The 17,609-nt window shown below is 45.0% G+C and overlaps 1 protein-coding gene across 9 annotated transcripts in view; it reads right to left on the reverse strand.

Annotated features, from left to right (window-relative positions):
• The window catches only part of MTSS1 (MTSS I-BAR domain containing 1), a 162,140-nt gene that overhangs the window by 24,805 nt on the left and 119,726 nt on the right, over nucleotides 1–17,609 (reverse strand). For 5 of the 9 annotated variants that reach the window (XM_037803447.1, XM_037803450.1, XM_037803444.1 and 2 more), the window contains exons 4-7: nucleotides 12,527–12,611; nucleotides 9,742–9,833; nucleotides 7,032–7,106; nucleotides 3,165–3,176 (exon numbers count right to left, since the gene is read on the reverse strand). In XM_037803447.1, coding sequence (XP_037659375.1) covers nucleotides 3,165–3,176; nucleotides 7,032–7,106; nucleotides 9,742–9,833; nucleotides 12,527–12,611 — 264 coding nt within the window. The remainder of the gene's footprint in view (nucleotides 1–3,164; nucleotides 3,177–7,031; nucleotides 7,107–9,741; nucleotides 9,834–12,526; nucleotides 12,612–17,609) is intronic. The other 4 variants (XM_037803453.1, XM_037803449.1, XM_037803451.1 and 1 more) reach the window with 1 other exon arrangement.

A 17,609-nucleotide genomic window follows, 5' to 3' on the forward strand; every position in this document is an offset into this window, starting at 1 on the left:
AAGTGCAGTTTCCCCATCTCTGACCTCCCTTCAGGAACTCCCTTCCCACAGGAAATATGTGCAAATGTGGGAAAGAGAGCATGGAACAATGGACTACCCCTCTTTCCCCCCTTAAACCAGGAACGAGGACTTTCAGGACTCACTTCTGGACAGCTGGCATGCATTGAGGGGGAGGTGGTCGTGGAATGTATTCAAATGGGATTTCTAGGCCATACCTTCCCCAGCTGGGTCCTAAAACCTGGATGGCCAGAAGCCTCAGCCCCTTGGACTTGCGGCCCAAGAGGTCCCACATGTCCCATGGGGGTGGCATTTCCTGACACCTTCTGGAGGTGGCCGGGGTTCCTAGAGGCAGGTCCATGACCGACGAGGTTCGCTGCAGCACGGGGTCTCCCAGCGCCTGGCCCCGCTGCCTTCCGAGGGGTCTGCCCGCAGGTCTCGGCTCTGCTTCCGTCTCAACCGTGGGAACAAAACCCGAGGGCAGAGGCCCTGGCCGGGCAGGACAAGAAGGTCAGTGGGCTCACTCACAGGGAGCTGAGCTTGGTTTCCAGGTAGGAATTCCTTCTCAGGAAGGGCCCCTGGAACTACCTCTCTGCAAAATTCAAAGGTGGCCGGTTGGAGGGGCCTCATACACGTTCAATTCTGATCATGGAGGCAGGAGGAGGACCCCCAGAGCACAGGTTCAGGGCCATTCTGAGAGTGGCTTCTTCTGTTTGGTAAGCACGGGAGAAAGGCTGGCGTGGCTGGGGGCAGTGTGACATGGCCTGTGCAGGGAAATCGACAAAGGATGGCATCGGGGGTGGGGGTGGGCTGAGTCGGGTTTGGGCTCTTATCAGAAATGAGGTCCAGTGGGAGAAGCACCGGGGAGGCAAACCAAGGCAGATGGGGGTGGGGGCACCACTGAGGAAGCTGGCAGTTCTCAGGCATACAGGCCCACCCCAAGGGGGAGGCCCTCCTGTGGTGTAACACATCTCCCTCAGGGGGCCCCTCTGCCACATCGTCTACCCTCACCGCTGCCCTTCTGGTGCTCCCGTCTAAACAGTGGCAGCCACGTCCTCGCTTGGATGGTTCCGTCTGCCTGGAACAGCCTCTCACCACTTCCCACCCACTGGCCCCGTGCACCTTCCTCAGGTCCACAGCCCCCGACCCCACGCTTAGGCAGGTGCCTTCCTCTCGCCGCTGTGCTGCACCTCTCCATCACCGCACTGCCCACAGCAGGTTCAACTAATGGGTTTCCTTCCACGAGAAAGTCTCAGATCCTCGAGGAAGCAGTGTACCCCTGGCTCTTTACAATTCTGTTGAGTTGTAAATTCCTGCCACCATGGAGGTCTCTAGCCATTGCTTATGCAGTGACCTGGAGTTCAAGGTAAATATTTATAAGTAGACCAAAGGATAGCACAGTTCCAAGTATGGAACACACGCGAGCGCGCGCACAAACACATGCCCACCCCCCTTAAATTTCTCTCTTGTTAAACCAGAACATTTCAACTACCATGAAACTTTCCTAAAATGCAGATTTCCAGGTTCAAAAATGATTTTAAGCTTTTGAAAACAGTTACAAGTGCTTCAAACCATGCAGCTTTTCTTATGTCTTTATGCTCCAGTTCACTGCTATTGCTTTGTATCATGCCTTAGCCCCATGAACTGACTGGCCCTGGCACGAGAGAGAGAGCTAGAGAGAGGGCTGCCTCCCCTTCATCAAGATAAGCAGAAACGTGGTTTCTTCACTTGTTCCAACTCTACTTCCTATCATTCCGAACAAATAAAACACTCTGTTAATCCACCGACTCATGCCAGGCTCCCAGGAAAGATTTTAGAAAACTTGAGAGTCAAGAGAATGTGTCCTCAAAAGACCATGAGTGGTGTGATTCCATTATGTGGATTCCATTATGTTCCTCACAGAATAGGCAAATCCAGAGCCAGAAACCAAACCACTGGTTGCCAGGGGCTGGGAGGAGGGAATGGGGAGTGACTGCTAATGTGTAGGGGTTTTTGTTTGAGGTGATCAAAATGTTCTGGAATTAGACAGTGGTGATGGTTGCACAACATTGTGAATGTACTAAAAGCCACTGAAATGCGTATTTCGAAATGGTTAAAATGGTGAATTTTAGTTTTTGTGAATTTGAGAGAGAGAGAGAGAAAGAGAGACCGACACTGTCTTCTTACCTTCCTTCGAAAGGTCTATGGAAATTGGTCAAGCTGTTTCATAAGCACAGCACTGAGAACGGGAAAGGATCATTGCTTTCAAAGTTGGGAGTGAGTAGCCCAATGACACCCTGAGGGAGAAGCAGAGACAACCCTGACAAAGGAGACTTGTGTGGTTTGGGTTTTGCTGTAGATGAAGACTCCAATTCAAAAAGCTCTTTGGAGCTGGGCAAAGTGCCAAGGGAACACCTGGGCAGGCTCAGGCAAGGAAATCCACACAGACAAGCTCCCAGACAGGCCTTTCCAAGACAAAGGGACAGCAACAAGACTCCGGAAGTGACTTTTGAGTTTCAGGAGCATAATCACCCACAGAATGAGACTGCACATTCAGTCAAGGAGAATAATTTTCAGGATTGAATTTCAAGATCTGATACCTTTGAAATGAAAACATTTCACACAAACTCCACTGAAATAAGAAATACTTTTTTTTAAATGAATTACTAGCTTTGAAAAGAATTGTACTGTCCTGGAGGTGGAGGAGATACAGGGGCAAAATTAAGGGTATTTTGCATTTTGCAAGCTTAATTCAAGCAAATCAGATCTGGGAATTATTTTGATGAGTTAATTCAGTGTAGCTCTACTTGTTCTATTTGTGATATAAATATACACATACATATATATCACATATACATGTATGTTTAAGTATATTTTTTCCTGTGGAAAGGAGGGTTAAATCACTCTGTATTTCTTCTTTCCATGAGTCTAATGCTGCATTATGAAGATGCAAAGGCTCTCAAAATGCCGTGCTGACACTTTAAAACAGCGAAACATCCCAGAAAGAAAATGATTAAAACACATACACGCACAATTTTCTTAAAGTTATGGAAGATTAAGGAGGCAGAATTGATTGTTGCAAGCTGGTAGGAAAACTTGGGGGGCTAGCACAGGTCTGCCCAGCCATGGAGAGCCCACAGCAAGGCCACGCTGGGACCAGCCACCAGGGATGGGGGCGGCAGACTTACCCAGAGCGTCCACTGGCAGGCGGGCGCACGGTGACAAAGGGCAGGATACACAATTGACACAAAAAGGAAAATAATAAAGTCAAACCGGTATTTGAGCACCAGTCTTACCTTTCTTTCCCGTGCTAAACAGTCTAACGCCTGCCAAGGAATTTTATATTAGGGCAATGAAACCCCACATCCACCAGGAGCTGCACATCTAAGTCCCCCTTGCCTGCCTTGCGGATAATATTCTTTCTTTCTCCTCAAAACAGAAATTTTCCTAGTTAGGAACTGTCACCTCTAGAGAATACAGCAGATTTTTTAAAAAGAGTAATGAAGAACATATATGTATCCAGAAGAAGCCAGTTAAGATGCTTTAACAGGAAAACCTTTTAATATAATTTATATGTCTTGAAAAGAATCTAGGGAAACCTAGGGGAAAAAGTCAGGGTAGGGTAAAAATGAAAAAAAGAAAAGTAATTAAAACAAAAATTTTAGTATAATAGCCAATAAAATACTAGTATGGAACTGTGTGAGTCTGCTTATTAAGTTTATAAACTTAGCTTTGCAGCCTGTTGTGATAAGTGACTGATTCAACTATTTAGATGTCATTTAAGGGTTAACATATTAAAATGTTCCAGTTCTCTATCTCCAAAAAGTCCCCGAGACACTTCTAGTAGTTACAGATTGAAACAGAAGGCTTCAGCATAATTCAATTAAAATCAATAAAAATGTGGACATTAAAGTGAGAAACAAGGCTGCTGACTTAGTAAGGAAGGTGGTAAAAGTAGGTATACAGCATGACGACATCTCCCATTTCCTTCTGTTACATCAGGGTCAACTCCAGGACCCCCAAAGGCAACAATCTGACATCATGCAGCAAAGAGGGGGCTCAAAAATGGCCACTCAGAGCTTGGGCCCCTCAGGTCAGCCCCACACAAAGCCCCAGCGTCCTGCTGCCTGTGTCCCCTCTGCAGGGACCAGCTCTCCAGCCCCCTGCACCTGCCCAGGGTCCGCCCTGGGGGCCGTCCAACAAAAAATCATCTTCACTCACACCTGCAACATATTCCAAGTTGCTTTCAAATGACAAATGAGATAAAAACGTAACAAAAAACAAACCACTGACTGTTTTTGAGTGGAAATAATGTAACTACTTTTGGATTACAAATGACCTCTCTCCGTTTTATAGTAAAGAGAGTCAAATGAGTATGTGCAAAGTTATGTGCAGAGAAAGGAACAAGGTAAGTAAGTCGTACACAAAAGTTACAACCCAGATGCTTGCCTTGTGTCAAGGGCACTGCTAACCCAAACTGGGATGCACAAGGGCATCTGAAATTTTGAAAAGGGGAGTCAGAAGAATTTTTAGGTCAAAGATGATGTTTTTTGATGAAGGTGAGGCAGGAATTTGCTTGATAATCTCTTTGAAAACATATTAAAAAGGAAGTGGTCAGCTGGTTGTATAAATCAGATCTAACTTAATCAAGACAAAAAAAGTATCCAAAGCATTTGTCCATCCTAACATATGGTGTAAATCTTGAAGGAACCTACTGACACTTGTATAGATTAGGAACCTACCACTTGAAGGAGAGCTAGTAGAAAGGAAGAACTTCAGCTAACCAGATCCAAAATAACTGGGAGCCTCAAATAATCCACTTTTGTTCAGCCCTTAACTTATAGTGTTTTCAGTCTATCCATGGGCTGAGTGCCTTGTAGGAGAGCACTCCATAACAAAAGATGATTCTGGGGCTTTCTAGAAGGCTATTCAACTCCATATATAAACAGTAAAAAAATGCACTCATATATTTTAGAACAGTTCTTTTACAAAGGAAAGAATAAAACCGTTTTCTGGTTGTGCCTGGGAGTAACTAGAAAATCATCCAGACTACTCCCAGCCAGTGATGTGACTTGGCTTGTAAACATAAATGGCCAACCCGGCTACCATGTCTGCAAAGGATCCTGGTGCACGTGACCCCCAGTTGCAGGTGAAAAGACTGATGCTTCAGAACCCCTGATCACAGCCTGCTTTCTCTCGGCCTTCAGGCTCAAGTGCCCCAAGAAATCTCACAACTAAATGTCAATTATTGCCGAGTCCCAGGGTCAAAAGCATCTATTCATGCTACCCAGTCCAGCACCATATGGGTCCCAAATCTTTCTATCTGGTGCCTTGATGGGGAGCTCGTTATCCTCTCCAGGCAGCCAAGCCAGTGCTGGGTGAGCCGAATTGCCAGAAACTTCCTTTTATGTTGCATTGTAACCAACTTCCTGGGCTTCACCCATAGGTCCAAACTCTGCTAATGAGGCAATGCTGGTGACTTTGAGTGACAGACAAGGACCATTTCATCCTCCTTGTGGAATTAAAATAAAAGGATTAACACTGCAACCAAGAACTTAAGACCTCTGAAAAGAGAACAGTGGAAAAGCTAAGGGAAAACAATTACTTTTTCTCACATTGTTGCCTTCACCAAACTCCCAAACCTTTTCCAAGCTGTACACATTTTTCCCTGGACCATCTCTCCAAGTCCAATCCTTCCTCTAACTCAGAGCTGCCCGGCCCCTCAATTAGCTGGAGGTTTGTTTTGTTTGTTTGCCAGCCTGCTCTTCTACTGAGCTTCAGATGTGATAGAATATGATAGTAATTTTATTTATAAGCATTTACCACTGGACTCACTAAAATGATACTGACCACAAACTAGCTCCCCGGTGCCCTAATAAGAGGGAATATAGATTTGAGGCACCCCAGATTAAAAAAACACATCCAAAAAAAAACTACTGGGACCAACACTGACAGAAAATCTGACTGTGGGCGAAAATTTTGCTGCTTTTATCTTGAAATCACTCTGTGGTTTCTATAAGGACTGGGGAAACATTTTCTGGGAAATGCCAAAACTTAATATAACTTTGCCCTGCTCTCTTCTCTACCCAAAACCCTTCTATCACTCCAAATGGATCTTCAGTTCCACATGAGAACTGCTTGTGTAGGGAAGAAGAAAAGGGAAATTTGATTTTGAAGATTTTATACCTGAGACCACTGTTCCAAATCTGGAAGGACAGAAGAGTGCTGAGCTTTTTCCAGCACCCCAGAGTGACAGAAAACCCCATTCTACCAAGGTGGGGTGTGTGTGTGTGTGTGTGTGTGTGTGCAGCAGAATCTGAAACTTGGTGTCAAGAAGAATAATCTGGAAGCTAACGTCACCGTCTCAAGCTGAAGGGAGACTCCCTGCATTTTAGATTTTAGTAAAACCTTACAAATGTTTGCAAAGTGGATGTAGTAAATTCAGTCCCTGTCAGAAAAGCAAAGGTCAGAAAAGCAATGGTGGGTCATAGATGAGATAATTAAATGGTTTGCGAATGACAATGGCGGGGGGGGGGGCGTCTTCCCCAGTGTGTTTTCCCTCTCTGTGAATTACTGAGCTCCCACCCTCGCGAATGGCCCTGAAAAACTCCCCCGCAGCAGCCACTTCTGTCTTACAGGACTTAATAAAGGGTTTTGGAGATTATAGGCTGTGAAAGATGGAGGAGAAAATGACATAATTTCTGTAATAATTGCTACAGAACATTTGCATAGAGGCTTCTGAGCTTTATCTCAAGGCCTCCAAGAAATTTATAGGTTTCATTACAGTACACAATAGGCATGGAAACTGTCAAATTTTTGAGACAAAGCAGAGGGGAGGGAACAAGTCAAGCACTATTTTTCAAGGGCCTCAAATTCATACATATTCTGCACTTAGAGAACTTTAATTCAGACAGATTCCATGTGTTCCTATCTGTTGTCCAGGTTATAAACGGCCATCATAGGAAGTCTAAGAACTGAACACCTTCAGCGTCAAAGACAAATCAAGCACATTAATTTTCTCAAAGTAACAGTACTAACAGAACTTTAAGTGTTACCTTTTTTTGCTTTCTTCTGCAGTTTCAATGTATCTGAGGACTTCTTTTTTATCTCTTGACGAGCTTTTTTATATTCTAAGAGAAAGCATGATATTGAATAATTTTACCACTTCGTTCAGCCAAAAATATGTTAAGAACAGACATCATCTTCTTCCCAGAAAGTATAAACTATGACACAGTAAACAACTTTATCAGATTATGATAAGAAAAAATCTCATGATGACATTTTATGAGAGGGGCTATTAAAATGAAATATCACAAACTGCTCTTTTCCTATAAAACTCACTAATACCAGCTCTGAGGAAGGATATCATTTGGGAATAGTTTAATAAAAACGGAAAACTTGCAATTCTCGGCTCAAGAATCAGGAAAGATGTTCAGTGCCGTCTGTTTTCCCCAGGCCCATCTCCACAGTGCTCTGCTTGAAAAAGAATGTGGCGGGAAGCAGCAGCTGGTGGGACGTGACAATTGGGAAGAGAGCACCCTGGGCTACGGCAGGAGAAACTAGATGCCGTGGGGGGAAAACGGAAAGCCCACTTGCCTGCCGCTCCCAGGGGATAGGCAGCCGCCCACGTGGTCGCCGAGCCACGTCAGCCCCACACACCCCAGCCCTAGCCACCCTCTCTTTCCCACCAGCCACCCACACTGCCAGACTTTCCCATCCCTGTAGCTGGCGTCACTCAGACAGACACTCAAAATAACAGTCACCTTCCCCCCTTTGCTGTCTTCATTTTTGGCTAACTGCCAACTCCTGGAATTTCACCTCGACCAGCTCCTTCCTGCCATCCCTAACTTTTCCCTTCCATTGACCCTAAACCTGTAGCTCTCACTGAGATGCTCTTGGAACCAGTTTCCCCCTTGAGATCTAGCCACACCCTTTGTCTTCTCAGCGCCCTGTGCAGGTCACGCGATCCCTGGATCAGCGTCTCTGGTGCCTTCCAGCCCTTTGGCTCCATGAAGACGGGCGGTGTGGGTCTGGACCAGGCTGTCCCCAGAGCCTAGCATGTGGCCTGCCACGCGGAGGTAACTAAGACATGATCTTGGCCTCCGTCTACAGAGCAGCCACCTAGCAGGTGTACAGGGCCTGACAATGGTCCTAAACTCACATTCAGGCCCAGGCTCTGTCTTAGAAAAAACCTAGACGTGCTTCTCTGTGTGCACTTGAGGTGGGGATGGGAGGGGAACATGCAGCTAAAATCAAGGGGCTCCTGGTCCTATCGGATGAACTGACATCAGGCAAAGCTCTCTGCTAGCCCTGTCATCTTCTCCCTGCAGGCTCAGCACTCCAGTTTTACACATCCAGTTTTGAAGTCTTTGTTATAAAATTGGCTTTGCTGTATCATCAAATGGGTGGGTTCGATAAAGAAGTAATATGAATAAAGTTAATCAAATCAAGTATAAAATATCAACTCTTTCCCCATCTGGGAAAATTTCAAATATTTCACTTTATTTTCTTTTACCTTCTGAAAAGTATAGCTGGACAAAACTTAATAAACCTAACAGAAGGCAACCCTTGACCGAGAAGTTAACAATGGGATGGTAAATCCCTGAAATCTGCCCCTCTCTCACTCAGAGGGAAAAGAGAAAGACTTTTTAGGATTGCATCAAATATAAAACCCAGGTCCCAGATGGGAAATGCCACCAGAGGTGAATATTAGAGAAAGAAATGCTTTTAAAAATAATTTCTAAAAGAAATACATAATTTGGGATGCCATTTTTCCTTAAGGACAAATTATATCTTTTAAAAAACTTGGCATCAGGGGAATAAAAGTGTTTATATTATAGCTTTTTACATAATTGGCTAAATATTTGATTATTGTGCCTATACTTCTGAATCTCAACATAAATGTGCCATCACCATTCTACAATCTTTCATCAAAATGGTTCTCTAAGTTCAGCAAAAGATTACAATACATTTTAAAAGGCAACAAAAAATCAACATCAACTTTTTCATTTTTGTGATTCCAGAGAGTGCAAAGGGCATAGAACATAGTAAGCCCAATAGCTGTATAGCTGTAGGTGAATGAAGGGAGTGAATGATTTGAATGAAAGCACAATTTTTCATTGGCTGCTGGCAGCTTCTGGAGAAGCGGAATAGTTTTCAATATATAGCCTAAAGCAGTTAAAAAAAAAACAATCTTTTCCCAGAACACCTGGCCGGGTCTTTGTTGTAGCCTTATTTTACATTGCCTTGTATTAATTAATTTCTGTGTTAGCAGATATCACATTCGTCTCTCTGGATCCCTATAGCATCTAGCAAGAAAAACATCAGAATGTTCTGAACAGGGAATGAGAACTTATCGTCCAACAGTCTCCTGTTGGCCTGTGCGAAGAGAACACAAAATGCTTTCACTTGAAAGAGTGTCTGTGCTATTTTCTTGGAAGAGCAGACCTTGTTCCTTCTCATTCCATCAAGGACCTCAACAACAAGCTAAGCCAGTTAACGAAGACTGATGCTGATCACAACTAATGCCACTGACAGATCAGGCTACTGGCTGCGGGGAGCTGTTTTGTGCCCAAAAAACCCAACACTGAATCTTGCAAAGTGACCAACTCCTCCAGCACTGAAATTCCCACAGAAGGAGCAGGGACAGAGCAGGCCCCAGGCTGTTTTGGGTGACACTGATAAACCCAGAAGAGGCACCTGGTGGCAGCATCCCACAGCCCTTCTCGACCTCAGTTACGGATTTTACACGTCTTGCCCATGTACCTTTTGCATGGTCTTTATCCAGCTGGTTGGCCACTTTCTTCCATTCTTCCATCTGTTCTTGAAGTGGGTTTATCAGGCAATCAATTAAAGCACTTGTACAAAAAAAGAACGAAAAGGAGAAATAAGAGCTCATGGACACATTTTGTTGTCAAGATTTGTACTTGGCTGCCAAAACACACCTAAATCATAATTACCTGAAGCAGGAAAAGGCAGCAGGAGAGGCTGGAAACCCCCCAGCTTCCTAATAGCCTTATTCCTAATAGCCATTATTCCTAATGCAATGACTATGAAGGAGCTGTAAATGTGACTAGTTGGAGGCACCCCTCTTCTTCTTTACCCTGTTTATATTCCAGTGCTCGGTTAACAAGCAAAGTTACACCTGGATAGCTTTAAAAAGGTGATGATGCCTGGGTCTTTCCCCACACCTAAAAGAAACTTTGAGGGTGGGGCTCCAAGAATTACTATTTTTTTAAAAGACCACCATGATTCTGATGTGCATTCAGGATTATAAGCCATGAATATAGACGGGTTGCAGAGAGCCTGGGGAAAGATAAGACTTAAGAGGCCAGGCCATTCTCAAGCTAGCTTGCCAGCTTCTGAATTTCTGGGGCGAAGGTACCACCAGGCACATGCCTTTGTTTTGTGCAATCTTCCAAACAGACCATATTTAGTCATGTTGAAAGGAGGCTCCCCACACGTAGGAATCATGCAAGTCTTGGAAACCATGATTTTTCATTGGCACAATGGAAGAAAAATTGGCCCTTTCCTACTTTATGGAGACATCGTAGAAAAGAAAACAACTAGAAAATGCCCTAAATTGCCTGGATTTCATTGACAAGAACTACTTTAAAAGTAGTCTCAGATGCTTTCTTGATCCTGGGTCTCCTGAAAACCTTCATGTTCTTGACATAATTTTCCCCCTTTTCTTAGCAGGGCCTCCCCTCCCCTTGCATCCTCTTCCTCCAGCCATCAAATACACACTTGCCCACTTTTTTCTTTAAATTGTGGTTTTATATACACACACACATAATTTCCCATTTTAACCATTTCTGAAGTGTACATCTCAGTGGCATTAATGACATTTACAGTGTTGTGCTACCATCACGACCATCCATTACTGAAACTTCTCATCACCCCACCAGAAACTTTACCCATTAAGCAATAACTCCCCTCTCCTCCTCCCCCAGTCCCTGGTAACATCTAATCTACTTTCTGTCTCTATGGATCTGCTTATTCTAGATATTTCATATAAGAAGAATCAAACCAAAACCATGTCTGCTTTCCTTCGCTCAGCATAATGTTTTCAAGGTTCATCCATGTTTGTACCATGTGTCAGGACTTCATTCCTTTTTATGGCCGAACAGTATCTCCTTGTGGAGATACCACATTTTCTTTATCCACTCCTCTGCTGATGGACATTCACTCCCTCACGTGTTCAGGGCTCTGTTCAAATGTCTCTTCTTCAGAGAGACATCCCCCGACGGCTCTGTGTCAGGCAGCTGCCGCCCACCACCACCCCCTGTATTTCTCCTCTTGTGTTTTATCTCTGCCTGCCATTTTTTCAGGTCTATTCAGTGTCTCCAATGTCAGCTGCGTGAGAGCAGGGGGCTGCCCCTATTCACTGCTATAGCCCACACACCTAAACCAGTGGCTGGCATAGAGCGGGCACTCAAGAAACAGTGGCTGCTGAGTTGGTAGTCTCAGCTCTAAAATGGTGTGAGGCACCACAGGACTGGAAGGAGAGTAAAATGAGATGAGATATGAAGCATTACCTCACAAGCTCTGGGGCACTACACAGAGGTGAGCTTGAGGGGAGGAAGCTGATACATCCGTGACCTCAGGTGCTTTCTGGTTTATGAATATTTTATTAATTTTCACAAGAACCCTTTGGACATTATTAGCTCCATTTTACAGGGGCTGATATCTTTTTTTTTTTTTAATTAAATTCAGTTTTATTGAAATACATTCACACACCATACAATCATCCATGGTATACAATCCACTGTCCACAGTAAGGGGCTGATATCTTAAGATTACTGCGTGTGTAAACGGCGAGGCCAGGATTCGAACCCGGGCCCAGCTGTCTCCAGAGACAGAGCTGCCAGCCCCAAACAGCTGCCTCCCTTGGTGACCCTGCTGGAAGGGTCACAGTGATTTCCCTTTGGCAGCCACTTACACGACATGCTACCTGCAAAGCAAAACTGTGTGAGACAGCTGAATTCTGCTGATCTGCTTGGGAAATAAGTCCATTTTCATTTGAACATTGGTGACCCCAACTACCCGTGCCAGGCATTGGTTTTTTTACCTGTCCTGGACCTTGATAGCCAGACGAAAGAGAGGCTGGCAGTGTGGGGGGGCTCTATTCACTGCCGCTCCCCTCCCGCATGTCCGGGGGAAGCACAGAGGAACAGGGTAACAGTAGGCACTGCCCACTTCACTCTCTAACTGCCCCAGCCCAGGGTGGTGGGGGCCAGCAGGCCTCAGCAGGAGGCCCCGCTCCTCCCACTGACAGACGGTGAGGACAGACACAGAGAGGTCCGGAAGGCAGGTGCGGGCCCCATGAAGGTGGGGATCCCGCATGAGGTCTATGCTGTATCCCCAGTGCCTGGCACCTGGGGACGCTGATAAATACCTGTTCCATGAATGAGCAAGTCGAGGTGAAAGATGGCGTTTCAAATGCTGTGGGAAGCTAGTGCTGCTTAAGGGGTTTTATGCTAAATGTCACCGCTTCCCTCACCGGAAATCAGCAAGGGCAGTTGAGACCTGGCCTCAATATGTCCCTCACCTGGAAAACTGCCTCAGCTTGGCTTCTATGCTTCTGTGTCTCATGCACATCCTGGTTAGAGCAGATCCGATCTCCCTGGTGCCACCTGGAAAAGCAAAAGAGGAAAAGTTGAGGGATGGGACAAGCAGGAATCACTGCAGCCTTTAAAAAGAAAATGAAAGAAGTTAAAAACAAACCAGATCTCACCATGTTGTAAAGCCTAAGCCAGTGGCTTTCAAATTTCATGCCAAGGCCATCAGTAAAAACAAATTTTTTATGTCAGGACTCAGTACACATGTCTAATTCACACTCATGCATGACATGTATGTATATGTCACCAAAATGAAATATATCCTTATTATATTTGATACCTCCTGATAGTTTCTAATCTATCTGTTGTTATTTTTTAAATGCTGATTGTCATCCAGAAAACAATTTTAAAACCCACTAATGGGTCATAACCTGTAGTTTGAAAAATACTTCTCATGGAAGATGAACAAAATAGTACCTGCTGTTTAGGGAAAAGACACAGTTTTTTTTCCCCACTTCTGGCCAAATAATCCTCTCTATATTATCTAACACAGCTAATAAGGCCACTTCAGCTAATTATTTCAAGACACATGTTCTGGAATACAAGTAATGCGAGAGAAAAGCAAGACTAAGGCAAATGAAACACGGCATATTTTACAAATGGGTTTGGGTATATCAGTGAAAAAGGTCCTCAGGCTCAACAGATGGTCAAAGTAAGTTGCAGTACAGTTTGCTCTTCCTGAAATTCTTCTCATACTTTTCCCGCCAGGCACACCCTTTCACCCTCTTCTGAGATTATTTTTGAAGTTCTTCTCTTCCTTCCCCCTCTCGGAAACAATGCTTGAATCAGCATTCACTCGGGTGGGTGGGTGGGGAGAGTAGCAAACTGCAACCACAGATGGTAATTCTGCACTGAACACTAGAATGCCAGGCACAATTATGAATGTTATGGCAACACTGGAGCTTGTGAAATCGGGGGGAAAAGTGTCAAAGAAAGCACTGTTTTTGACAGGCAAGGCCTTTAAGGGGAAAGCCGCAGGAATCAATGACAGGGTTAATAGAAAAAGAAGCTCCCCCTTTTAAGTACTCGTGACAATGTCATATGTTGTGTTTTCCCGTCTGCCTTCTCTTAAAGAAATGCCAGCTTGCTGCTTCGGTTCCACCTATCTCCCATCTCATTCTGGAAAACTAACACGGTTCTAGAACCAAACGAACAAACAAGCTAGTAGTGACATATACATTAACATTCACATACTTTATTAGTTTAGTCTAAAAAGAGAAGCCTTCTCAGGCCATTCAGCCGTTTCTCTAGGAGAGAGTTTCTCACCCTCAGCACTACTCAGACATTCTGGGCTGGATGCTTCTTTGGTGATGGCATTGAGGGGGTGGGGTGTCCTGTGCAATCTGGATGCTTAGCAGCATCCCTGGACTCTGCCCACCAGAAGTCAGTAGCAGCCCCTCTATTTGTAACACCCAAAAATGCCTCCAGGTAGTTCCAAGCTTTCCCTGGGAAGCAAAATCCCTGCACCCCCATTCACCCCCACCCACCCTTCCAACTGAGAGCCACTGCTTTAAAAGAACCTGAGCAAGAACTAAATGCCACCTGAGGCTTTTTCTTTTTGTATTTTGTTTGACGCTGACTCTTAAAATGCCCAGAAACCTCTTAAAACTGTCACCCTTTAGCTCCTGGCACCTGCACAGGTTCTCACAGTGACCTTCCCAACGTCACCTCCCCTGGTCCACACCTCCCCGCCAGGGACAGCCAGCAGGGGGCGCTGTTTTCACATGCGCTCCTTGCCTTCTGGGCTCTCTTCCGGTTCTCTCAAGCTTTTATTGCTTATAAGCAAGGAGAAGAACGCTTTATCTCCAGGGAAATATTTCCTGTTTTTTCCTGGGCCTTCATATGATTAAAAGTTAATAACTGGCCACACAAAGAAACTAGCACACTCATTCACTGCTGGTGTGAGTATAAACTGGTACTTCTTTTCTGGAGGAAAATTTGGTAGCATCTATCAAGGGAGGCTTAAAAACACGCACCCTCTTTACCCCAGCAAATTCCACCCCTAGAAATTTAAACAGAGGAAATAACTAAGGATGAGAGCAAATCCTTACCTATGAGGATTGCCATCAAAATGTTGTTTACAATAATAAAAACTGGAAATAAAATCCCATTACAGGGAGATGCTTAAATAAACCATACAGCACAGCCACACAGTGGAATAACAAGCAGTCATTCAAAATGGTTAAGGTCACGGATAGAGGAGCCATTTTTATAGTACTTAGGATGCACCAGGCACTGTTCTAAGTACTTCTCACAAACCGACTCATTTCATCCGCACAACACCTCCAAGAGGTTGATTCTATCATCATCCTCATTTTATGGACAGCAAAGTGTGTTAAGTAATTTGTCCAAGTTACCCTGCTAGTAAATGGGATTCAAACCTAGGTTGTCAGGCTCCAGGTCCATTCAATTAACCACTCTGTATCTGCCTCTTACATACAAAGGGAGAAGGGAAGGGGCAGAGACAAGAGCCTAGAATACCCTGCTAAGCTTACCTACACGTTTTGGCCGATGCTAAGCTTTACGCTCCAGCCAGCTCATTTTGAATCCTGAGCCTAGAACTGTCCCATTCATACGGCCGGGATAGAGCACCCATCTTCGCTAAGCTATGTGATGAAGGGCTGCTTCGCTCGCCATCCGTGCCTCAGTTCCCTCATGAAACAATGACAAAGTTGGAAAAGGTCACCTTGAAGATTTGCCTCTCCCACCTCACTTCTCTGCTCCAGCATTTCTGTCACCTCCCCAGATATTTCCCATAGATTACCAGGGGCGTGTCTCATCCCAAGGCTTCCCGGAAACAGCTGAGCTATGGGTTCAATGACAAGCAGTTTCTCATCATACAGCCTAGGCGTTGCCACTGTGCCCCCACACAACAGGAAGTCCTATACATTAGAGGAAGTAAGGAACTGCAAAGAAAACTTCCAAGCAGCAGTGTCTATTCAGCTTGTGCAAGGGCAGGAGACAGGTGGATGACATCCTCCGTGGCACCCAGGATAGGACACATCCGTCAGCATTGCTACTGATCTCGGCACCATGGGGCCCCATACAAATAGGCACATCTATCTGTAAATGTGCTTAACACCATCTTAAGCTCTCCCTGACCCTTGCTAAAGACTTAAAAAAAAAAAAAATAAGATTTGAATAAGCTTCAGAGGGAACTGGCTCTAGCTACAAAGAGCAGACATCTGGAAGAACTCTGGTTTGACAGTAAGAATATTTATTGGATCAAATGCTGCTTGGGGCACCCTCAGCAGCAGCTTCTGAGTGAGGACGAGGTTATACTTATTTCTGTATTCCCGGCACCCTGCACTGGTTGAAGGATCATTTACCAATTTGAGAGCAAATCACCACACTGGACCTGGACTAGGTTTGTCTTTTGATTTATAAATAAATGTGCATCTTCTATGTGCACAGTACATAAGATTCAAAATAAATATAAGATGCTTATAAATCTTTAAAAAGGTCTCTATTGATTCAAGGTCAGTCTAGAGAAACAATGGTGTATTAGTTTCCTATGGCTGTTATAATAAATTACTACACATTTGGTGGCATGAATTTATTATCTTACAGTTCTGAAGGTTAGAAGTCTGAAGTGGGTTTCACTGGGCTAAAATCAATGTGTTGGCAGGCTGCATTCATTTTGAAAGCTCTGGAAGAAAATCTGCTTCTTGTCTCTTTCAGTGTCTAGAGGCTGTCTGTATTCCTTGGCACATGGCCCCTTCCTCCATCTTCAAAGTCAACAGTGTAGCATCTTCTCTCTGCTCTCTACTTTCATCTTTGTATCTTCATTCTCTGACCCTGACCCTCCTGCTCTCCTCTTATAAGGACATTAGTGATTTATATTGGGTCCATGTGGATACCACAGGATAACCACCTGTTCTGGTTTGCTAATGCTGCTGTTTTGCAAAACACCAGAAATGGATTGGCTTTTATAAAGGGGGTTTATTTGGTTACACAGTTACAGTCTTAAGGCCATAAAGTGTCCAAGGTAAGGTATCAACAACAGGGTACCTTCACTGGAAAAAGGCCATTGGCATCGGAAAACCTCTGTTAGCTCGGAAGGGATGTGGCTGGCATCCGCTTACTCCCTGGTTGCATTTCAAAATGGTGTTCTCCAAAATGTTGCTCTTGGGGTGTTTAGTCCTCTCTTAGCTGCAGCTCCTCTTCAAAATCTCACTCAGCTGCTCTGAGGTCCTTCTGTTTGTGAGCTCTTTTTACAGGACTCCAGTGAACTAAACAAGACCCACCCTGAAGGGGCGGGGCCACATTTCCATGGAACATTCAATCAAGAGGTCACACCCTAATCAAAGGTGTCACTTACAGTTGGGTGGGTCACATCTCCACGGAAACAGTCAATCAGAAAGTTCCAACCTAATCAACACTAATGCATCTGCCCCCACAAGACTGCGTTAAAGAATATGGCTTTTTCTGGGGGACATAATATATACAAACCAGCACATCTCCCCATCTGAAGAGCCTTAACTTAATGACACCTGCCAAATGAAGGTCGCACATTCATAGGTTCCAGGGGTGAGGGCGTGGATGTCCACCCCAGGCAGGTAAGGGGTATGAATCCGGAGGGTGTGGGAGGAGCTGAGGCTGACCCTCCAGCATCCACTCATCCTCACACGGTGTGTCTGGGCTCTGAAGCTAATTTCAGGCCCTTTGACAATGGCTGGTACCGAGACTGGACAAAGACACAAAGAGAAGGCTGCGGGGAGCAGGGGGTGCAGGGGTAGGGCAAAGTTTCCCTGATCTTAAGAGAACCACGCCAAGGGGAGCCCTCAGGACACGAACCGGGAAGCAGGTGCCATCCTTAAGGCCGCAGGGAAACCCACCTGCAGACAAGGCCCATCTTGCGGACAGAGAGAAAGAGCCTGAGTTCTTCACGGAGCTGCCCAAACAACGTGCCCTGAACCTGCCCTCCCTCTGGACCTGGACTTCCCGTGACGCTGCGTCATACATTTCCTTCTTGTTAGCCACCCTGACTTGGGCTGTTCCCTGCCAGCTGAA

The sequence above is a fragment of the Choloepus didactylus genome, chromosome 14 (genome assembly GCF_015220235.1).
Source record: "Choloepus didactylus isolate mChoDid1 chromosome 14, mChoDid1.pri, whole genome shotgun sequence".
NCBI classification, from domain to species: domain Eukaryota; kingdom Metazoa; phylum Chordata; class Mammalia; order Pilosa; family Megalonychidae; genus Choloepus; species Choloepus didactylus.